General features: G+C 39.5%; 1 protein-coding gene across 1 annotated transcript in view; it reads left to right on the top strand.

Moving 5' to 3' along the window:
- Positions 1-25082, top strand: part of LOC111158216 (5'-nucleotidase domain containing 1) — a 135290-nt gene that overhangs the window by 100867 nt on the left and 9341 nt on the right. Inside the window, exons 7-11 of the mRNA XM_022520133.1 lie at positions 4736-4910; positions 6845-6942; positions 16392-16510; positions 17830-17982; positions 24728-24896. Of these exons, the coding sequence (XP_022375841.1) occupies positions 4736-4910; positions 6845-6942; positions 16392-16510; positions 17830-17982; positions 24728-24896 (714 nt within the window). The remainder of the gene's footprint in view (positions 1-4735; positions 4911-6844; positions 6943-16391; positions 16511-17829; positions 17983-24727; positions 24897-25082) is intronic.

The following is a 25082-nucleotide window of genomic DNA, read 5'->3' as shown; positions in this document are numbered from 1 at the left end:
GTAAAAGTAAGAAGCCCTTGTCCTCTGAGAGTCTTTGATACACAGTGAGGCAGGCAGGATATACATGATAATAACAAGAGTTCTCACTCTTAGATGTTAGAGCAGTAATCCTTAAAATTACTTGGGAAGCTTTAAAAAAATACCGGTGTCATCACCCCAGCCCAGACCAATTAAATCAGAATCTTTTGACTAGAGCATAGTTACAGAGATAGAAGTCAAATACTATTAAAATATAAATTTTATAAATTCTGTTTTTCAATATCTTATGTACTTCATTGTCCAATCCTTATGTGTTGTCCTTTTCCAAACATTATATTTAGCATATAGATTTTCACTTTACTCAACCTAGATATTCTAGGTTTCTTTATTTACAAATACATTAGATAGAAACAAACCATATAGGGACCATAAATAGGAAATCTGTCCTAAAATTAAATTTGTTTCATCTTTTCCCTCTGTAAATAAAAGTGATTTTAGAACACACACAACCTATTGCTTATCTCTGTCATCCTTCAAAAAATATTTGAGTATCTGTTGGCCCAAAATAAAGTTATATGTATGTATATTTCAGAAAATTTATTCTGTCATCTCTTACAGCACGTACATTTAAACGGTGTAGAGCTAAACATTCTAGCTGTTCAGTGGCATGCTGTTCTATAACTTGTAAAAGTCGTGAACATTTCAGTCTCTTCTATATTACGTTCTGCAGCAGAAACAACAACAGACCTTAACTGGAGTCTGATGGTGGAAGTGTTGGCATCGCAGCATCTCTGATCCCTTTTGCAAAGAGCTTTGAAAACTCCAGCCACAAAATCACAGAAACAGTAGTGACACAGTTAACAAGAAAAATGCTTTCTTACTCCATGATGATAGAAAGAGTGATGTGGACACGACTGTTAAAATTAAAAAGCATATTTTTTAATATTCAAATTGTACTTTTCTTTTTAACCACAAGAGGTCCCTAAATCCTCAGTCACATTTAATACATGCAGACCAATTTTATGTGCCTATCAGACTGTTGCAACACTTTGCTATTATTTTCATTACTGTATTAACCAATTTTTTAATATATGAAAAGTAAACATCCATTCTTTAGAACTAGCTTTTTTAAAAATGTACTTTTAATCCTATCTGGATACAGAAAATACCAGTGTCTAAGGATATGAGATGGGTGGAAAGGCCAGGAAAATGAGTTACATAAAGTGGCTGTGAAATAGAATTCCTTTGAAGTTAAGTGAAAACACAGGCTACTTTATGAGTAGACAACAAATAAGACCATTCCTTTCTTTCTACCCTAGGTCTAAATTCTCTGTCTTGTCCAGTCAATGTTAACCTATCAGTTTAAGAATGTAATTAAATACAATTATTTTTTTCAATAGGGGTAAAAAAAAAAAAAAAACAGAAGGTACTTTGGATAGGGTGACTTTGACAGGGCATAAATAATGTAGATTTTTGTCATAGGTTATATGTTGCAAATCATATTACTTGGACTTTAAACAAACATAAATATTTTGTGTCTGCCTCCACACTAATTTAAATAGTCATTCATTGAATGACTGCTCCATGCCAAGCAGAAAGACAGGCTCCCTTACCTTTAGGAGTTTATATATATAGTCACTTCGGAGAAAGAATTTAATGAACAATTATAATTCAGTTTATAGCTTGATTTAGTAGCTTTGGTTTTATAGCTTGATTTATTACAATAAAAATATGAGTTTGTTATAGACAACAATGCTATAAACTTCAAAATTGCTAGGAGACTCGACCTTAATTGTTCCCACTATAAAAAAGAGAAGATAATTATGTGACGTGATAGAGGTGTTAACTAACACTAGGGGAGGAATCATAATTGAAATATATAAATATAGCAAATTAACACATTATATATACGTCTTAAACTTATACAATGCTCTCAGTTATATTTCAATAAAATAAATTTTTAAAAAGATGAGCATGTACTTGTGTAATTCTATTCCTTTAATGATTTGAGGTTACAAGAGAGTAAAAATATATTCCCCAGTAGTCGGTGACCATTTATAGTAAGAGCAGCCCATAGTCTACCATTGGGATCTGTTTGTACAGGACTTGGGAGATTTTAGTGTGTTCATTTTACTCTGGCTTGTGAACAGAATGAGGACACTCATATGATTGCCTCAGGGAGTAATGTTCTCTTACTAAAGTATTATGTGTGCACTCTTTTGGATTAAGTTTATTAAAACTAATAAAACCAATTTTAGGCAAGAATTTTCAAATACAATATTTAAATGTATGTGCTCTATTTTTTAATTCACTTGGAAATGGAATAGGTTTGTAGCAGTAATTTATATTTTGATCACTAGATGGCACTAAAGACATAGCTGTGGAAAACAGCCTTTCTCAACTGTTGGTTCTGAATAGACACTTAAGTACGAAAGTGTTTTCAGCATTATATACCACTAATCTTTTGTTATCTATCCCATAATATTTCTGTTTCTACAAAAGCTTTGTTTTTCTGGGTGGAAGAATCTCACATAAGACTCCCTTAGGTATAATAAATTGAGAGAGACACAGCCTCTGCCATTTACTTGGATAGTCACTCATCAAACTATTCTGTTCTTAGCTATTTCATTTTATTGCTCTCTCTTTCTGAAATTAACCCTTTCTTACTAGTACCTTCTCTTCTCTGAAAAAAAATCTTTAAAGGGTCACTACATAGTTGTATGATATTAAGAGATCCTAGAGATTTACACAGTGGCAAAATACTAGAAGAGCGCGGACTTTGTTTTTGTTCTCAGTCTCCTGGGGTCTCAATATTATTATTGCATTGTAACATTGTTTTTTTCTTTTGTTATTTTTTGGTCTGGTTATGATGGATACTTACAGTATATCAAGTTGTGAGTAGAGATGCTGTAGGCTGCAAACCATAGATATCCTTGTTATGTAAGCTGTTCTTCAATTGAGTTACATGACCGGAAGTCCACGGTTGGGCTGGTATGCTCAGCAGTAGTTAGTTAATTCAGTGTCTTAATTGGAGATCGAATGATGTCATGGGGGACCCAGGTTCCTTTCACACGTCAGCTTGGCCATCCTGGTTCTGTCAGATTTGTGCTTTGTGTTGGGGATAGCTGCTGCTGTTCTAGGTGGGATGTGTAAGCGCAGTCCAGAGTGAAAGAGCGGGTGAATACTCCGCCGTGTAGATTCCTTCTCCGCGGCTGTGCACCTGACGCCACAGAACCCCAGCGGAATTCTAAGGTCCCACTGGTGAGGCCTGTCCCTCTGGGACTTCCTAAACAATCCACTGCAGGGGTAAGGGATTCCCACAGGAATTGCCACTACACGTTAGGCTGAGAGCGACCCATACCCTCCCTGTGCACCCAGCCCTGAGAGGAGCAGGAACCCTCAAAGAAAATCAGTATCTCCAGCAGAGAAGTAGGGCGGAGGCGTGGACTTGGGCAAACACAACAGTGTTTGCTACCATTTCTGGTTTTATTGAGTTTTTGTCTTTTTGCTTAGAGATTCTTCTTTCTCCTAATATTCTTGAAATGTTACTTTCATGTCTGTTACTTTAAGTGCGTGAGACTGTGCAGAATCACAGGACCAGCCTGTATCTGTGGCAGAGCTGAGTGCTCATTCAAGCTCTTTCTCCTGTGGTTTTGTTTATGCTTGTGTCCTATTCTTAGCAGTTTAAAGAAAGTAGGAACTTGGGTTCTCTTTTTCTGCTTATTAGTGCCATCGCCCAGAGAGCAGTCTCTCTAAAGTACAGTATGAATCTAGTTGCATTTCAGGCAAGTTGGAGTTGTCTGCAAAGTACACACGACTTTCAAGGCACCGGGTCAAGCAGCCCAAGTGCGTCTGACCAGAACTTTTGGAGATCTTGGCAGCATCTGCCTCAGAGCTCAGACTGGCCCCTGTGGTCTCTGAAGACCCAGAGGGGCAGAGCCAGCAGGCCCACCTCGGTGATGAGAGCCATTCAGCTTTTGCTGTCCGCTGCAGTGCCTTCCGGCCTTTTCCATTTGACATCCCAGCAGCTCTCAAAGCCTGCAATAGCCTGGCCTTCTAGTCTGAGTTCCATCTGAAACTCTACTGTGACTCTGAGGAACCCAGGTCCCCTCTTGGTTGCTTTACACCAACGACACATTTCTCGTGCATTATCTGAATATTTATTCATCATTCATATCCAGCAAATAATGTGTTGAATGATTGAAAGAGTACTTATTCATTGACATTTCAAATGCAGGAATGCTTTCTCTGATTTAAAACTGATCATATTGGGGCACTTGGGTGGCTCAGTGGGTTAAGCCTCTGCCTTCGGCTCAGGTCATGATCTCAGGGTCTTGGGATTGAGCTCCGCATCGGGCTCTCTGCTCGGCGGGGAGCCTGCTTCCTCCTCTCTCTCTGCCTGCCTCTCTGCCTACTTGTGATCTCTCTCTCTCTGTCAAAAAAATAAATAAAATCTTTTAAAAATAAATAAATAAACTGATCATATTGTGTTTATTATATTTTCTGTTCTAACAGTTTATCACTTCCTATCAGATAATCAAAAGACATTCTCAACTGGCCTTTTCAGTTATCATGTTCTTAAGGAAAGAACAGGAAGTATTCTTAAGAAGCCGTTAATGATGGCATCATTGCCATGTCTGAACCAAGTTTTTATCCTTTTGTCTATAGCTTTGAGAGACATAAACTTACTTGAGAATACACTATAAGTCAAAAAAACACTTTTTTTTAAATCTCCTTAACATTTTTTATTTTTCAGAAAACTGTGGAATATATTTTCCAGAAATCAAGAGAGATCCAGGAAGATATTTACACACTTGTCCTGAATCTGTGAAAAAGTGGCTTCAGCAGCTAAAGAATGCTGGGAAAATTCTTTTGTTGATTACAAGTTCTCACAGTGATTACTGTCGACTTCTCTGTGAATATATTCTTGGGTAAGTGATAAGTCCTTCCATTCTCGTGGCCTTAGAAAATACTGATGACGAATGAGGCCAGTACTGCTTTCCAAGTACTCACCCGTGCCCATCCCCTTCTGTTAGACAACGCTGAGTAACCAGCGGTTGCTTCTGCACATCTGCTGACAGCAACACCCCCCAAGGGCAGTTTAGCTAAAGCAGTATGACTGGGGCCAGTAAGGCTCGTAGCCCGCCGATGGTCTGGACTTGAGAGGGTCTGACAGATGGATGGACATCATGTCCTTCAAGCAGCACTCCATGAGTTCGGTTTCTCAGCTTCGGATGATAAGTGAGGGACACCAAGTTGTAGATGACATTCCTGGACCCCTGCCTGGAGTACCACCCCTCCGGCCCTTTGGGTGTGGAGCCGTGTCCTCCAGCATTCAGCACAGCCAGGGATGAGACTGACCTCCGGGAACGTCGAGGCAGTGTAAACGCACAGACTTCAGACAGACATGGGTTCAGGCCCAACCTTGCAACTTCCTCTGACGCCTGAGGTATGTCTTTGACTGTTCTCACCCTCAATTTCATCGCCTTAAAAATGAGACAGCCGTACCTCATAGGTGTGAGTGGGGAGTTTAAACAGGGTAGCACAGGTATAGTAGTCGAGGAGTTGGTAAGTTTCAGTATCAGTATTTATTTATGTCATTCTCGTGAGCAGTACCAGAGAATATCCGTGGTCGGAGCCAGATTGTAAAATGGGTAATGAGATCTCCCCCAGTGTTTCCTCTGATTTCGGCAAATACTGAATTGCTGGGTATGAAGCAAATTTCAACCTCAACACTGACCTCTGGCTGCCTTCTTTAGCCTCCTGAGGTCCATGTTCCTCAGCACATGTGGGTTTAGATTGGTCTGTGGTATATTTGCGATCTACCGATGGATTTTCTGCTTTCTGAATAATACATAGGCCTGGGATCCTTGGAGCGAATTAAGGCAGGAGTCCTGGATACCTTGTACGGTGCCTCTTAGACCGCGAGACTCCATTTGCTGTCCTGATAGTGGACCATGCTTCCAAATAAGCACTCTTACTTTCTTTTTCATTAGCATAGATGACCCAAGTTTTTCTTCCTATCTTAATTTCTCTTCAGTGTAGTTTAGATTTGTAAATATTATCTCCCCCAATGCTCTAGTGAGTCCAGTCTTTCCTTTGCCATCCCAGATGATCCATAATTTAGTATTAAATACAGACTAAAAAACAATTATTGTTACCTAAAAATTATCACATTGTAAGATTACACTGATTTCCAAAATAAGATATCTTCTTCGTATTTGAACACTCTAAAAGATGTCGCCTGACTTGATAAAATGGTAGCCTTCTGTAGGACCCATGTAACATACAAAATTATTAATAACTTTATGCTAATAAATCCAAAGTTCAGGCCCCACATTTGAAGACCTAGCTCATGAATATTTCCATTGTTAGAAGCTGTTAAATTCAGGGGTGCTTGGGTGGCTCAGTAGGTTAAAGCCTCTGCCTTGGGCTCAGGTCATGATTCCAGGTTGAGCCCTGAATTGGGCTCTCTGCTCAGAGGGGAGCCTGCTTCCTCCTCTCTCTCTGCCTGCCTCTCTGCCTATTTGTGATCTCTGTCTGTCAAATAAATAAATAAAATCATAAAAAAAAAAAGCTGTTGAATTCATTCACTTTAACTATTACCATCAGGACAAGGCCAGCTTAGCACCCAGTTAATGGGTTAATGTGCATTTTTCCCCCTTATGTTTATACTTCAAGGTGTTGTCAGGAGGAGTAGTGCTCAACCATCTTCTATTTGCACGTATAAAATACAGAAAAAGCATGTAAAAGTTAATCAAAAGATAAGAAACAATTCTGTGATCAGATAGGCAAAGATTAAGTTCTATTTTATGTGGACTTTTTCTAAATCCTTAAAATTATGACAAATATTGTTGCTTTTTAGGAATGATTTCACAGATCTTTTCGACATTGTGATTACAAATGCATTGAAGCCTGGTTTCTTCTCCCATTCTCCAAATCAGAGACCTTTCTGGACACTTGGTAAGTTAACATTTCTTCCTTCCTTCTTTTATTTCAGATTTGTTTATTCAGTTACCTAATAAATGCCTGTTGACTGACAACCATGTGCAAAATACTATGCTAAATACAACAAGGGGTATAAAAGTGATAGCATGCCGTCTTTCCCATCCCAGGAATACATACACACATTAAGGTCAGTAAATGCATGCGGTTGCTTGTAGGCCATTACAGCTGTCACGGAAGAAATGACTTCCCAATGAGGTAAACCAGGAGGACACCTTAGTTCTATTGGCAGGGAAGGCCTGTCCAAAAAGGCCTGGGAAGGTGACTTACCAGGCAGGACCTGCAGGACAGGCAATGAGAAGAGCAGAGGAAGAGAGGCAGCAGGACAAACAAATGCACAGGCCAGTGTGGGAGTAGTTTTAGCGAGTTCCAATGACGGAGAAGAGGCCAGGGTTTCCAGGGGGAGAGAGGAGAAGACGTTGGGGAAGGCAGGCAGCCTCACACACTGTGGAAATGGGTTTGAATTTTATTCCACAAGCTATGAGCTGTTCAGTTGAGGTATAGGAGTAACAGGGAGAGCTCTTTGGCTGTGGGGTAGGAATGGATCGAGTGGGAAAGATAGGCACTGAGTATCCCAAGGGAGAAACTGGTGGTTTGGTCTGAGGAGGTAGTACTGAAGGTGGAGAGAAGTGGACATATTTAAGATGCATGGTGGAGGTGGAAAACAGGACTTGGTGATGCTTTCAGAAGGAGAGGATGAAAAGAATAATCAAAAATGACTTACTGGTTTTTCTTTTTTCTGAATTGAGCAAATGGGTGGAGGGTGGTACCATCTACAGCCATGAGGAAAAATACAGAGGAAAAGTTTTTATGGGGTGGGGATTATAGCTATTAAGAAATCATTTTTTATAATGTTAAGTTTGAAATGCCCATAAGTTATTCAACTGGAACTAACAATTGGGAAATTGTATAAATGAGCATGGAATCCAAGGGAATACTTTAGGCTCAGGATATAAATTCGGGAGAGTTATCAGCTCACAGGATATTTTAAACCATGGGCTTTTATGAGATCAAATGCAGAGAGAATGATGCAGGTAAAACCAGATTGTGGATAGGTATTCCCACATAATAGTTTTTAAACAGTTCATCCTTCTATCTCTTGATACTTATCAATTAAGCAAATATAGTGCAAAAAATGCAGTAACTTATTAGCATAAATTTCATGCATTTGTGGTCTCCAGTATATTAAAAAAATTTGTCATATGTTTAATGTGCATTGTTTTCCATTACTGGTATATGTGTGAAATTTTAATAAAAATTTCTGTGGAACATGGGGCAGCTGGCTGGCTCTGTCCATAAAGGAGCAAACTCTCGATCTTAGGGTTGTGAGTTCAAGCCCCACACTGGGTTAGAGATTAGTTGCAAATAAAATCTTAAAAAAAAAAAAAAACCTCTGTGGAACAATATAAGAACTACTATAGGTACAGAAAAGGTATAGATTTTCTTGGAAGAAAATATGAAAATCCTGAAGATAAAAATTTTTTAAAAATTTGCTGAGTAGTTACATATTTAAATATAAATATGTGAAGGGGGAAATATTTAGGGTTTTTTTTGTTTGTTTAACACAAAGAGGAGTATTTGAATCCCCGATAACAGGTTATTTGTTAACATCAAGGATTTATAGGAAACATTAAACCAATATATAAAAATACCATCACGCTCTCTCTTTCTACCAGACCAGGGTTTCCTAACCTTAGCACTTCTAAGGTTTGTGGTCAGATGCTTCTTTGTCAGCGGCAGTAGGGCTGCTGCTCTGCGTGCTGTGGGCGGCTTAGTGGTGTCACGAGCCTCTGATCACTAGATGCCAGGAGCATCCCGTATCCCATGTTGTGACATCCAAAAAACGTCTCCAGACGTTGCCAAATTTGCCCTGAGGAGCAAAATCACCACAGTTGAAAACAACTGTCCAGACCATACTCATTGATACACAGGCATGTTTTCTTATCTTCAGTTTAAAAAACATAAACTATGCCCTGATCCTACATTGTCTTCCAGCTAAAACCTCAATTCTCTGACTGCCTTCATAGCTGAAATTCTAGAAAGACTTGTCTACACTCACTGGTTCCGCTTCCTCCAGTGAACTCTTTAGAACACTGCAAACAAGCTGGCCACCTTCTATTCTTTTTTTTTTTTTTTAAAGATTTATTTATTTGACAGACATCACAAGTAGGCAGAGAGGCAGGCAGAGAGAGAGAGGAGGAAGCAGGCTCCCTGCTGAGCAGAGAGCCCCATGCGGGGCTCGAACCCAGGACCCCGGGATCACGACCTGAGCCGAAGGCAGAGGCTCTAACCCACTGAGCCACCCAGGTGCCCCCACCTTCTATTCTTTATCATTCTTAATTGACTGTCCCCAGATTGCCCCCATCAACAGACCTCCAGTCTCTTCCCCCTTTCATGTCCAGTATGCTGTGCATCACATCCTGTTTAAACCGCCTCATCTCTGCTCTCTGCTCAGAATATATGGGATTTCATGCTTCTGTAGATATATAGAAAAGCCTGCCTCTGTTTTTTTCATATCCAGAAGTGATTAGACTAGAAGATCTCTGAAGTTCTTTCCAGCTCTAGTTTTCTGGGCTTCTGAATTTAAAATATTTCAGTGAATATAAATATAAATATAAAGAATATAAAATATCTTCAGTGAAGATACAGTGAATCCTGAAGTTTTTAAAGTTAACACAAAATACTTTATTCCCATTTTGAGGGCAGTAAGTTTGCTAGAACTGTTATGAATGAGAGGATTGTGCTAACATTAAAGAATCTCTCATCTGTGATGTGTAGTGTTCAGTTTTGTGCTGATTCTGATTCTTTGCCTACCTCTAATTGCCTTTCTACCGCTGGTTTCCCTTCACCTTTCTCTCGCTCTACTAAAGTATTTTATTGCAGTAAAATATTCATTGTGCTCAAAATCAACACAAAGTTATCAAAATACTTTCGTGCAAATGAAACTGTGTAAATAATAGCTATGAGTAAATAACATTAACACAAATTTAGCTTCTAAATCAATATGGAACTTTCTAAGAATTGTTAACAATAGTAAAGGAAAAAATTGTTGATCATCAATGTTGAATTCACTGATTTCCACAAAAAGAAGTCTTCCATTATGTTTAAGACAAATGATTTATTCCTTTGACGAGTAACCAGAGAAAAGTCTGATCCCAGCCCTGCATACTGTGGGCCGGGGAACTTTATGATTAAACAGCATATTTTCCAAGCTTCACAACTATTTCTCTAACAGATTTTTCCTCAATATTAGTGTCAAAGTATACTACATTTCATATTTTAAAAAGCAACTCCATTAGTTTTTAGTTAGTTTGGAACTAGTACCCTTGTATCACATTTCTTAAGGGTTAATGTTCTCCAGCATTCCATATTAACCCTCCTTTCTTCTGCTCTCTCCCACTCTGATGGTTTCAGCTATCCCCTAAATAGTAATGACTCCCAGTTCCTTATCTCCGGGCATCACTTCTCCCTGACTCACAAAGGCATATTTCTAAATTCCCCAAGCCCTGCAGCCCTGGCATTGCAGGAACCTTGATGTGCTTATAACAACTCATTAATTTCCCCTCCCATCTTGGCATGCTCCTCTTACCGTACTCCCTCGTTCCATTATAACTTTTCCAACGGATCTTGCCCAAGCTAGGAAAACCCATCAACTTCTGTCCTCTCTCCCCTTCACATCTAACCTGTCCTTCAGTCTTCTCAGGCTGGTCACCTACCACCTTCCTGCCAATGCCTTTATCATGCCTTGTGCGAACTGGTACACTCACATCACTGCTGGGTGTGATAGTACCTAGTGACTGATCAACCAGTTTCATCAACCTTGTCACCCTCAAACCATCCCCCATATGGCAGTTAATGTTACTGTACCATGCAAGTCCCGTCCCTGGGCTCTGACAACCTCCAGTGTCATGTAAATCAAATCACTGCTCCAAATGGATTAAAAGCAGAAGTAAAGTAAGGCAAAGGAGCTTCTGGGATGGAAGGTGCCAGGCGAACCAATTCTCAAGGGCATGGTGTCCTTGCAGCTGTCGCAAAGGCCTGATGTTAGCTGTTGCCATAGAGACAAGAGGGGGAGCCGTTGTGCCTGAATTGGGAGCCAAGTGCCTCCTGCCAGGCTGATCCTTACCAACCCTGTTTAAGGATTATTTGGGGGGCAAGGAGCCTCTTCTAGGCAAAATGTGCAGCATCCCATCCCATCACTGGGTGATTCAGCTCCTCAACGGTGCAGCCGGTCGGGGTTGGGGGAGAGGGGTCCATCTTGCAAGATGGCAAATTCAATGAGGAGAGCGACTGTATTTTTTTCACTGCCGGGTCCCCCTTGCTGCCAGCTGCCCCTCCTCCCCACCCCCAATTTGGGAATCACGACCCAACTCGCTGTCATTGGTTTCTTGGCCTGAACTATCACCCGCACACAGACTCCCAGATCTTTCCCTGAGACCTCTTTTCTAGAGCCTGTTTCCCCCTGCACACAGCTGGCTCTGCTCAGTATTGCAAATTCAAACTTCATATTCTCGTTCCACCTAGAAACGACACAACCAGACGTGCTGGCCGCTTTATATCATTGTCCTTACTTGACTACCCATGGAATTGCCCCAGCGACCAACCTCCTGTCTCTTCCCCCTTTCGCGTCCAGTATGCTGTGCACCACGTCCTGTTTAAACCACCTAGTCTCTGCCCTCTGCTCCCTTCCCATCAGGCGGTCCTCACTCTCTTCCCGGGGAGTCTCTTAACTGCTCCCCCTGCCCTCACTTTGTACCTCTCCCTCCCTACCTCTCTGGCGCCCTACCCTCAGATACTAGACACACACTTCCATTTGTCACTTTAAATACATGTTATGTAATTCACTTATTACTGTTAGGCATACACTATAGTTAATCACATACACACAGAATCTCCTTGGCTCCCCACTCTGTGGAGCATCCTAAGGCGAACAAATCTGGTTGCTAAGTTATGTTTTCATTTAAACTCTGTCTGCTCCCTACAGATGCCCATTAGTCCCCCCCTTGCCAGAATGAACAGCTTCTATCCTTGGCAGGTTTGTGTTCCTGCCGTGCGCTCCACATCAGTGTTTCTTTGACTTTGACGTTCGCTCACACCACCCAGGGATATTGTTATAATGGAGATTCGATTCGGTAGGTCTCGTGATAACCTGAGATTCTGCATTCTAAACAGATTTTCTGGTGAGGCAGATGCCACTGGTCAGATCACCAGTGACAGATTCTAGTAACCCCAAGAGAGAATGTCTTAGTGCAGTTAATTGAAGATCGTTATTCTGAAAAGAAATAAGCGTCCCAGCATTTGAGGTATGGAAGCGAGGAGGTAATTAAGAGTATGGCTCAGCGGGAGCCTGTTTCTCCCTTGCCTGCCACTCCCCAGGCTTGTGCTCTTTTCTGCGCCTGAGCGCTCTCTCACTCTCTAACAAATAATTAAATCTTAAAAAAAAAAAAGAAAAAGAATATTTAAACTAAAGGAAAGGACTTTGAAAGAATAGTAAACCCTCAAAACCGACATGGATCAGTAGACATTCTGTTAAATTTGCTCCAACTCGCTAGTAAAATATTTGTTTCTCTTAATCTGTAATTTCCCTTTTTATGGCTCCCAACACAGACAAGCATTTTAGCAGACATACTACTTTAAAAATGTCTTACTGGGGGCACCTGGCTGGCTGAGTGGGTAGAGCAGGTGACTCTTTTTGGTTTTGTTTTTTTTGTTGTTTTTTGTTTGTTTGTTTTTTTAATTTATTTGACAGAGAGGGAGAGAGAGCGCACGTGCATATGTGCAGGGGCAGAGAGAGAGGGAGAAGCAGGCTCCCTGCTCAGCAAGGAGCCTGATGTGGGACTCGATCCCAGGACCCTGGGATCATGACCTGAGCCAAACGTAGCTGCTTAACCTGCTGAGCCACCCAGGTGTCCTAAGAAGGTGACTCTTGATCTCGGGGCTGTGAGTTCAAGCCCCACATTGGGCCTGGAGCTTACTTAAAAAGATAAACTTTAGAAAATATATATTTAGGGACACCTGGGTGGCTCAGTGGGTTAAGCTTCTGCCTTCATCTCGGATCATAATCTCAGAGTCCTGGGATGGAGCCCCACATCAGGCTCTCTGCTCAGCAGGGAGCCTGCTTCCCCCTCTCTCTCTACCTGCCTCTCTGCCTACTTGTGATTTTTGTCAAATAAATAAATAAAATTTTTTAAAAAAAAGAAAAGGAAATATATATTTTAAAAATGTGTTATTGCCCATGCCAAAAAAAAAAAAATAGAAAAAGTGTATAAAAATGCACAATTGGAGGAAAAAATTCTAACTCAAAAGTGAAGAGGGAATATGTAAAAGAAATATGCACTGTCTAGTCAGGTCCACATAATAGAGGACAGAGTTCAAGGAATCAAAAGAATTGTAAATATATTTTTAATTGTAAGTCATTGTTTAGTAAACCTCTAGCAAGTCAGAGATTGCTACCAGAATACAAGCATCCTAAAGTATTCTGTAAAATCTAGTTGAAATAAAGAGTTGAAAGAAAAAGGGACGCCTGGTGGCTCAGTGGGTTAAAGCCTCTGCCTTCGGCTCAGTTCATGATCCCAGTGTCCTGGGATGGAGCCCCACATCGGGCTCTCTGCTCCGCGGGGAGTCTGCTTCCTCCTCTCTCTGCCTGCCTCTCTGCCTACTTGTGATCTCTGTCAAATAAAAAAAAAATCTTTATTAAAAAAAAAAGAGTTGAAAGAAAAAAAGAAAATGAGTTTTTTCCAGGTCAGTCTATTCCCACCAGGCTATGAGGATTCTGTTTGTAACATTTTCCTTATAACAGCAAAAGAATGGCAACATCTCACTTATCTATCAATAAATCACTATTATTAAACATGCATCTATTTTAAAAACTAAGCAGATTGCAGTGTATTATCTAGAGAAGTTTAAAAAAATCAAATTGCAGAACAGTGTGCCAGTATTTGCATTTAAATGGGAGGGTTCATGGGTATAATATTAATTGCCAAGACTGCTGTTGTAACAATAAACCACAGACTCTGAGGGTTTAAAGACCAGAAATATATTTTGCTTACTTCTGGAGGCTAGAAGTCTGAGATCAAGGTGTCAGCAGGATTGGTTTCTTCTTCGGTCTCTCTTCCTGGCTTGTAGATATGCATCTTCTCCCTGTTGTCATCACATGGTCTTTCTTCTGTGTCCTAATCACCTGATTATCTGTGACTTATAATCAGTTCTGATGAGGACACCAGTCATATTGGATTAGGCCCACCCGAATGGCCTATTAAAGGCCCTGACTTCAAATACAGCCACATTCTGAGATACCAAGGGATAGGGCTTCACCATATGAATTTGAGGAGAGCACAGTTCAGCTCACAACAGGTACACACATGTGCCAAAACTCTTCACACTGTATATTGACAATGTGTGCAGTTTATTGTAATATCAGTTATATCTCAGTAAATGTGTCTTTAAAGGGGAGAGGAAAAGAATATATATTTGCTTTATCTGCATACACAGCGGAGTGAGTTCAAAAATGGAACTTTTAATATATGTAGGTATATTACTCATTCCAAAAAAAATCACATTAAATACATACTACTTAAACATTAATAACATCAAGCATATTGGGAGTTGGGGGAACAGGTGTGAGCTGCCACGTGAGCCACGTTCAAGCAGCTGTGGGCTGAGGTCAGTGGTCAGGCACAGGTACAAAAAACTCTTAACTCTTGTTCTCTATGGCAAGATTTTCTTACCTAAAATAAGTTACGGAACTCACCTTTGTTTAAGATTGTTAGCCATAGAGGTGCCTGGGTGGCTCAGTAAGTTAAAGCCTCTGTCTTCAGCTCAGGTCATGATCTCAGGGTGTGGGATGGAGCCCTGCATTGGGCTCTCTGCTCAGCAGCGAGCCTGCTTCCCCCCCGCCCCCCCACCCCACCCCCCCGCTCTCTCTCTGCCTACTTGTGATCTCTGTCAAATAAATAAATAAAATCTTTTTTTAAATAAATAAATAAATAAAAGAAAATTAAAAGTTTGACTTACTAATTGCTCTAATTAATTGCTCTTCCATCTCTCTGTCCAACCCTTATCTGCTTCCTAATTTTATTCAGTCAGTTCTGGGGGAATGTGTATGTTATGGGAACAAGTTTGAGCTTTGGTGTATGCCTTTCTCTCCTTCATGGTTATAACCTAAACATCCATTAATTATTAAGTTAAAAGACTGGAGGAGTAATTCAGACATCTTATAGAACTTAGGTACGAAAATTTTTCTGAATATATATCTTCATAGGAAGATTTCTTAAATTAATGCTTTCTACCCAGTCCTTAAGAATTTTAAATAATTGTGACATAATTGACTTGTACGACAATAATACTGGTTTGCATTTTTCATAATACGGTGCTGTTTCATCAATCTGAGGGATACTGTAAAAACAATAAACTTTATAAATGAAGTTCGAAATGCATTCTAAAGTCCACCTTTTTTTTTTAATCTGTTGCTGATCTATTCCTAATATAATGGAGGAGAGTAAACAGCACTGCATTTGGGCATAATAGGAGGACACCAAATACAAATTTCTCTTTTCTAAAGTTGTATCTTGTTTACAGTTGCGTCCATGAGCCGTAGCCAGGTCCAGGAATCCAAATTTAGAGACTGTTCATGGGTCTGTCTTACCCTTTTGTCTTCTAGCCCCCTTTTGAAGTCCTAATGTAAAACTAAGGAGTCTGCTTAATAAAAAATCACTTACCAGCTTTGGGGTCTCGAGCAAAAAAAACTTCCCTGAGCCTTCTTTTCCTCAATTAAGAGGCTTGTTGTGAGAATGAAGTAAAATATACCCCCCATTACCCACAGCCTCCCCACAGAGCAGTACATTTGCTCCAGCTGATGCGCCTACACTGACGCCTCATTCTCACCAATAATGGAGGAGGCTGTGCATGCGCAGAGCGAGGGGCTATAGCGGAAATCTCTGAACCCCTCAGTTTTGCTGCGAACCTAAAACTGCTTTAAGAAGATCATTTGAGGGGCGCCTGGGTGGCTCAGCGGGTTAAGCCGCTGCCTTCGGCTCAGGTCATGATATCAGGGTCCTGGGATCGAGCCCCGCATCGGGCTCTCTGCTCAGCAGAGAACCTGCTTCCTCCTCTCTCTCTGCCTGCCTCTCTGCCTGCTTGTGATCTCTCTCTGTCAAATAAATAAATAAAAAATCTTTAAAAAAAAAAAAAAGATCATTTGAAAAATCCTCTATGTATGAAAAATGATAGCTCTATATAGATCAGGATCGCCATGAAGGACTTGAAATAACCTGGGTGCTCACTGAATGCTAGCTCCTGTCCCCACACGGTTCCTTCCTGTGCATGTCCTGCAGCCGTGCTTGGTGGGGTCTACCCAAACAGGTGCTCTCACTTGATTAAAGGGTCTGATTGTCACACTCTCTTTTCAGAAAATGATGAGGAACAGGAGGCGCTGCCATCTCTTGATAAACCTGGCTGGTACTCTCAAGGGAACGCTGTCCACCTTTATGAACTTCTGAAGAAAATGACTGGCAAAAATGAACCCAAGGTATTTTCTGATTGAGGTGGGGTTCTTGATGCCCTCCTGCAGACATGAACTATTATAAATTAAAACCATAATTCTAAATGCATTCAGCTTGGTTTTCTATGGGGAAATCATCTACTACCTCTGCCTATCTGCCAGTCTTTTACCTCTTCTGTTTAAATAAGCCTTTTCTCTGTGATCGAGACTGGATCTTTATTTATAACAGAGAAGAGCAAAGATTCCAAGCAAGGAGGCACAGTTCTAGGGGATACGCTGGATGAGTGTGTGGGATACCTGAGGAATAATACTCTGATAACAGGTCACCAAACAAATTTTATATGTAAAACAAACATTAATTGAAATTACACCACAGACTAGCCTAAAGACACACTTGATTTTGATATCCTAGTCACATTGTTGATGTTGGACATGGGTGCATTTTTTATAGCAGGACACTTTCTTCCAAAAAATGTTTACCAGAAAGATCAGCAGGTAACTGACCCCTGCTCCACTGGCTCCCACATTGCCCCAGCGCCCTGGGAACTCTTGAGGGGTTTAACAGAGCATTCTGACTTGGAGGTTCTAGTTCCTACTCCCTTACCGTTTTTTTGTTTTTTTTTTTTTAAGATTTTTTTATTTATTTATTTGACAGACAGAGATCACAAGTAGACAGAGAGGCAGGCAGAGAGAGAGAGAGAGAGGGAAGCAGGCTCCCCGCTGAGCAGAGAGCCCGATGCGGGACTCGATCCCAGGACCCTGAGATCATGACCTGAGCCGAAGGCAGCGGCTTAACCCACTGAGCCACCCAGGCGCCCTCCCTTACCGTTTTCTCATGTAAATGTAAATTGAGGGGTATGGATTAGGTCCACGGGGCTTTGCCTGAGAACCTGGAGAGCCTCCCAGAGCCCGCTTACCCAGCCAGTCAGAGATTGTTTCAGCCAGTCTGGGTAGGTCCCAGAAACTTGGAAAAGCTGGTGTGATGTGCACTCCCACAAATGTAACCCATTGTAACAAGTCATCTCTGCTCCACCAGTTCTTCAATTCTAAGGGCAGCCTTAACAATAAACATACAGACTCTAACTTCTTCAGAAAACTGAATAAACTCAGCCCCTGCCTTTCTTGTACCTGCAAATACATTGTGTCACTTCTTACAGCAAACTTGGTGCCCCACAAACCAAATGGGGCAGGTTGAATACTTGTGATGGTATTCCTGGGAGTTTTAAGATGTTTATGTAACTTTTGTCCTATTCTGATAGGCGTCGAGGAATTTTTTCTGCTTCATGGAGTGAACACCACTTTCACATTGCTCATGCCTCAAACAGAATTTGCTATCTGACTTACAGGTCGTTTACTTTGGTGACAGCATGCACTCAGACATTTTCCCAGCCCGTCATTATAGTAACTGGGAGACAGTCCTCATTCTGGAGGAGCTCAGAGGGGACAGAGATGGGAAGCCTGAAGAATCAGAGCCTCTAGAGAAGAAAGGAAAATATGAGGTAAGGGTTTCTTTACTAGCTCTTTCCTGGAGAGAAAAACCTTTATGTTTGACATATCTTAAAAAGTGCGTGTTTGTGCCAAGAGTGATGAAATCTCTTGGCACTTGGTGAACTTGCTATCTCAGCCCTGTTGTTAATCTTGATCATTTTTAAATAATGCCAAGACCCATCTGTCTTCCCAGCCCTCTTGCTTTCACCCAGTGCTATGACTCCATCGGTGTTTTTTGGCTAATGTTGAGGCAACCAGATCCTGACTCACTGTAGTCACACCCTATGTCTCTTTTGCTTGGCCATGAGCGCTCTTCTGTTCTTTCTTCATGAGTATAAGTTAATACATTGGTAGCTCCTCTAGACTTGGTTCCTCAGATGCCAAGAAGTAACCATAGGTGAAGACTTGATGTAAAGAAAAGTAAAATATGTCACAAATCTGAAAAAGGGAAAAAAGTATATAAAAGCAAAAAGAAGCAGAAAAGAAGAAAGATCAGAAAATAATATGCATTTCTAAATTCATTCCAGTGGAACAATTATAAGAAGGAAAAACTCAAGTCAAGAAACAAAAAATAACTCTAAAAAGAAATGAGCTATTAAACCACACAGGGACAGGGAGGAAAGTAACAAGCATACTACTAAGTGAAAGAAGCCAATTTAAAAAGCCTATATATTGTATGATTCCAGCTATATGACATTCTAGAAAAGGCAAAACTACAGAAAGTAAAAAGACCAGTGGTGCCGGGGTTCAGGAGGGAGGGAGGTGAGTAAATGGAGCACAAGGGATTTTTATGGATTTTCATGATACTGTAATGGTGGAAACATGACATTGTATGTTTGTCAGAACCCATAGAACTATACAACATGAAGTGTTAACCCTAATGTAAACTACAACCTTTCATTAATAATAATGTATTAATACTGGTTAATCAGTGATAACAAATGTACCACACCAATTACTGCAAAATGTTAATAATAGGAGAGACAGTGGGCGGGAAGGGGAGGCAAGTGGGGAACAGATGTATGAGAACTTTCTGCACTATATGCTCTAGTCATCTGTAAACCTAAAGTCTGTTCATTTAAAAAATAGTAATAACTACAAATAAACCCAACAAAATGTTAGAAGAAAGGGTTCAGGTTTTTCTGAGGTTTCCGCTGAGTAGCATTTAGTCTTCAACATGACACTGGAAGCTCTTTGGACTGTTTTGAGTTAAGAAGAGCTTTAAAGCAGTCTTACAGGGGGTAGGCCTTCTATCCTGCGTGACTTTGGAGAAGGTTTTCACTAAAGAGAAATTAGGAGATTTGGTTTCTTCAGAATGCTTTGAGAATACAGGTACTGTATTAAGAAAATGAAGACTCCATGGGAAAGTTTCCTCCAACATTTACAACAAACAGTAGCCCCATCCTTTTCCCATGACCTTTCTCTTGTTAATTAGTTATAAACACATGAACAGAGTTCATATTTGGCTTTTAGACAGAAAATGATGAGTCAACAGCTTGAAAATTTTATTTCCTAAGACAAAATTGAAATAATGTTCCTTTCCTATCAAACTCTACCTCCCCAACCCACCCTGTTCCATTGAACATGGGCAAGGAAGCAAGGAAGAGGACGGTTTGGCCAAGTGACAGGGTTACAGTAAAGCCCTCAGAAGGCTCCAGCTGTAGCCCTAAACTCTCTTTCCATCTCACACTGTTGAGATTCCAGGTTAAATGGAATTGTGGAAGATGGATTCCCCTGTTCTGCTGGGGTCTGAAGCAGGTGTTTTGCTGCAGGATTCCCAGCTGTGGCCCAAAGCATCATGTTGAAAAAGCAGAGTATTCTCATCCTACTTGATTCCAGAGTTAACCTGGTCAGACTGAATGATATGATGTTTCTGTAGTTTGTGTTAAGGCAGTGTTTGTGTGATGGGTTCCTCCTTAGCAAATGTTTCAGGACAACTTAGTTCTCTCTTCTTTAAGGAGAATCCTCTAATCCTACATCTTTCTGCTTATATTTAAAAGCAGATTTAAAATTTAAAACAATTGGGTGTTTTGTTTTGTTTTTTTAATTATCTTGTAACACAAACCTAGGACTGTAACTTCTAGAAGCCGGACTGCTTTCATATTTAAGTTCACTTGTATTCCTATACACAGAACACTTTTTCCATCAGCACATCAAAGCCCTGGTGTCAGGGTCATGACAGCATGTCATGAGAATTCAGATTCTTTCCTGCTTCCCTGTGGAGGAGACAAGAATACAAAAACATCCTCAGTTGCTACAGGAGGAAGGAGACAGTCCATAAAGAGAGCTAAACAGAAAGTATCATGTGAGGGTTCTTCTGTTGGTTTTGTGATTATTTTTTTTTAAGATTTTATTTATTTATTTGACAGAGAGAGATCACAAGTAGGCAGAGAGGCAGGAAGGGGAGCAGGCTCCCTGCTGAGCAGAGAGCCCGACGCAGGACTCGATCCCAGGACCCTGATATCATGACCTGAGCTGAAGGCAGCGGCTTAACCCACTGAGCCACCCAGGCACCCTGATTTTGTGATTATTAAGAAAAATGTAGTTTCATTTTTCTAACCAAATGTCATACACGTAATATATATCACATTCAGTGTTTTAGTTAGCACAAAACCAGAATGCAAAGGGATTTAATTCCTTATTTCTAGTTAACTTTATGCAGCTTAAATGAACTTTTAACAGTATAATTTAAAAGCAAATCAGATCATTTTAGGATTGATGCACTCACCGAACAAAAACATTTACTACATTCTGGAGAGATTAGCATTTTGTTTCACTTAGGCTTGAATTCAATTTCTCAGATATTTACAAAAATTTCACCCTTCATAAAACCATCTGGAATGTGAAGGTCACTTTTACTTCCCTTCATTTGTGACAGGAAGCTCAAGATAAGGACAGAGAACATCTCAAATGGCACTCAAAAGGCTTATATAAGAAATTTTTTCTAAAACCTTACTGCATCTGTTGATTATCCATTATACTATACTGGAGCATGACAGATAAGCAAAATGGTCCATTTTAATAATCAAAGTAAAGCTAGTTAAGGAGACAAGGAAGAATAATTTGTTTTCATTTCTCTTTGGAGAAATAAATCAAAAGTCACTTCATTAATCTTGTAATTACTTGGACAGTCTTAAATTTCATAAGATTAGCCTCCAAAAGGAGCTCTCCTCTTCAGCTCCCTTCATTACTGTTCTCATCTGTTTCTTCATTTTAACTCAAAACAAATAATTTATTCTTCAGCTTTTTAGAGTAACATACTATGAAATTTATGTGCCAAAATAATTCATTTTAATGATGAAGATTCTCAGCAAACAAGAAGGGGCCAGCCTTTGATTAGAGAAAAGCTATCCAACAAAACCCAGTGAGAATATAATCTATAATGGAAAAATTTATTGGGGGAAAAAAGCCATACTTAATGGAGACACAGGGTCTTCAAGGCTCTAGGCTAGACAGAGGATATCTGTTATTAATTATATTGTGTAACAGAGGTGGCCAACACGACAAGAAAAAGAAATACGGAATTAGAGTTAGAAGATACCAAATTGTGATTATTTCAGAGTTGTATGGTCATTAGCGTAGACCACCTTAGGGAAACAGTCAGCAAACCATTATAACTAAGAAGAGAGTTGTGAAAATGCTAGATCCAAATCAGCATTCAGAAATCAATAGCTTGGGGCACCTGGGTGGCTCAGTCAGTAAAGCATCCGGCTCTTGATTTTGGCTCAGGTCATGATCTCAGGGTCATGAGATCAGGCCCCATGTCAGGCCCCTCACTGGGTGCTGAGCCGCTTAACATTCGCTCTCTCTCCCTCTCCCCCTTGCATTCTCTTTCTCTTAAAAAAAAAAAAAAAGAATCAATAGCTTTTCTTTGTACCACCAGTAAGGACTTACAAAACATAACAAGAAATAAACCATTTACAAAAGCAAAGAAAATGAATCATTATATTACTGTCTAGAAATACATCTCATAAGACCTTGATAGAGAAGTTTTTAGATAGGGTTTCTGAACAGGTGAAAGAAATCAAAAGTACAAATCTCCAGTTATAAAATAAATAAGTCTTAGGGACTTATTATATAGCATGGTAACTATGGTGAATAATACTGTATTTCACATATGAAAGTTGTTAGGTGAGTAGGCTTTTACAGTTCTGATCATAAAAAAATCTAATTTTTTGTATGATGGCAGATGTTAACTAGACTTACTATGATCATTTTGCAATATACAGAAATACCAAATTATTATGTTCTGCATCTTAAGTTAGTATGTCAGTTACACCTCAATTTAAAAAAAAAAATTCTAAATGCAAACGAAAAAATAGAAAGATATACCATATTTTAAGATTATACTGATACCTATTTTCCTCAGATTTATTTATAAAGTCAGTATAATGTTATAAAAAAAAATCCCAGGAGGATTTTGGATGGACCTTCACAAACTGATATGCATTAAGCAGAAAACTGAAGGCCCACAAATAGCTCAGATAATTTTGTAAAAAAGGATAATAAAGGGGAGGAATCTTACCCTATTCAATACTAACCATGTTAGGAAGCTACAGTGGTTTTTTAATACAGAACAAACAACAAAATACATAAAAAGGTCAGTGAACAGAGGAAAATGAACCCAGACATAGGACCCTGTATCACATTCCAAGTTACCATGTAAATGTGATGCATGGTAGAGGATCATCAATCAGCAGGAAAAGGAGTCCCTTTTCCCCCCATATAAATTTTAAATGGATTATAGGCCTGAAAATAAGAAATATATCTGTAAAATTAATTGAAGAAAATTATGGAAATATTTTGTGACCTTAGAGTAGGGAAGAATTTCTCAAGTTAGAATCCAAATGGGCAAGAATAAGTAGAAAAAATGACACTGTATCAATATTAAATATTTTTGTTCAAGATACCTGGAATACTATTAACCAGTGGGTAAAAGGGAAAAGGATCTTCTTAAAATACCTGTTTAGATGGAACCTTATGAAATTGCCATTTTTTGTATGTCTAAAATAGTTCAACATCAGCTGAACAAAGTGAATTTATATCTATTCAAGTAGGAAATTGGACAAAAGGTATCCGACAGGTATAATGAGTCTGGAGTTAACATTCTTTCAGATTACTGTCTATGAGACATTTTTTTTGTTTGCCCCCCACCAGTGGGGCTCTTCTGTATTTAGTCTTGTCAGTAAAAATAAGTTACAAGTTAGGTAGAGGAAACTGGTTACATTCGGACTATTTGTCCTTCTTGAAAACTTCTTCCTTTTCCATCGTGGTCAGTGACCTTAACGTGAGTATTCATACACATACTTTTTTTTTCTTTTTCAAGACTAAATGGATCATTTCTAATTCATATAAGTATGGAGAGAAAGAGAGATCCAATATAATTTAGTTGCCATATGTATAATGCTCTCTCCTATATAGATTCATCCTTAATTAAATCTACTTACACTGTAATTGAGAAATAAGATTTGATAGCTCTGTGTATGTGTATACACATATATATATATATATACATATATATATATATATACATTTTTCAGAATAATACTCAAAATTTTTATCACAAGTGTCAAACATAAGAGCTTATTAGATTAGCAGAGATATCTTAATATATTATGTAAATACCAATCTAACACCATTCTCTTGTTCAGCATATACATATACTGTGGTTTTAATTTATGCAAGCCTCTTTGCTAAGAATATCAGATTTGTGGTTGAGTCACACACCGTTCCCTTTTTGTTTTTGTTTGTTTGTTTGGTTTGTTTTGTTTTGTTTTTAAGATTTTGTTTATTTGTCAGAGAGAGAGAGCACAAGAAGGGGGAGTTGCAGGTAGAGGGAGAAGCGGGCTCCTTGGGAGCCAGATGCAGAACTTGATCCCAGGACCCTCTGCCTTCCACTCCCCTGCTTGTGTTGTTCTCTGTCTCTCTCTCTGAGTCAAATAAATAAATCAATCTTAGAAAAGAAAAAGATGACAGATTTTATAATCCAGATTATATAGATATGATGGGAGTTTTTACAATTCTTAATTTTATTCCATATCCATAAAACACTGAGAAATATTTTTTAATGAATCTTTTAGTCTACAATTTTTATATCCCTGCTCTGACCTAGACATTAAGCCTTAAAGTTACACTAATATATATAAGAAAGTTCCTAATATTCTGTAGTTCATTGTCTGTCAAAAGTGAAAAGTAATTAATAGTATGATAATTTGAAGATAGCCTGAGCAGGAATATATTAGGGATAAACTCAGGGTAGGAAAATGGAGAAGACCTAATCTAACCCAAGGGTGAGAAATTAAGGAAAATGTCTTAGGTGCATCCAGGCCAGATCCCAAAGGATAAGAAAGGGTTCCCAAACAAAACAAGGGGAGGATATTTCTTCTTTACTTTTTTTTTTTTTAGGGAGAGCACAGTGGGCTGGGGGGAGAGTAGGGGAAGTGGTGGCAGAGGGAGGAGAGAATCTTAAGCATGTTATATGCTCAGCACAGAGCCCAACGCAGAGCTGGATCTCACCACCCTGACATCATAACCTGAGCAGAAATACGGTCAGATGCTTAACCAACTGAGCCACGTAGGTACTCCCAGAGCAGGAAAGAACTAAGCTTTGTTTTCATTTTTATATAGTATCTGGTTTGGTTAAACATAAACTACTCAGATTCCTAGAGTTTTCCTATTTTGATTTCCTTAATGGGGGAAAAGCTTATGACATTGAAAATCAATCATAGTTTTCATTGTTCTCTTCTCTTGTTGCAGGGTCAAAAGGCAAAGCCTCTAAATACATTATCTAAAAAGTGGGGCTCTTTTTTTATTGATTCGGTTTCGGGACTGGAAAATACAGAAGACTCATTGTTTTATACATGGTCGTGTAAAAGAATCAGTACTTACAGCACTATTGCAATTCCAAGTATTGAAGCAATAGCAGGTAAGCAGAAACATACTTATAAAACTTCAGCTGTTACTAGACAGTAATGACTGTTAAGTACTAGAATTCTTGCCTTTGAAAGAAGAAAATCTTCTTGTGGCATTTATTTTTCTTGGGCTACACCTAGGTTATAGCAGCCTAGATAATTAGGACCTGCCTGATTTCTGGAACCAACTACAAAAACTG

Source organism: Enhydra lutris, unplaced genomic scaffold (assembly GCF_002288905.1).
Source record: "Enhydra lutris kenyoni isolate GAN:26980312 unplaced genomic scaffold, ASM228890v2 scaffoldscaffold58, whole genome shotgun sequence".
Classification (NCBI taxonomy): domain Eukaryota; kingdom Metazoa; phylum Chordata; class Mammalia; order Carnivora; family Mustelidae; genus Enhydra; species Enhydra lutris.
This window is presented reverse-complemented; position numbering and strand designations above follow the sequence as displayed.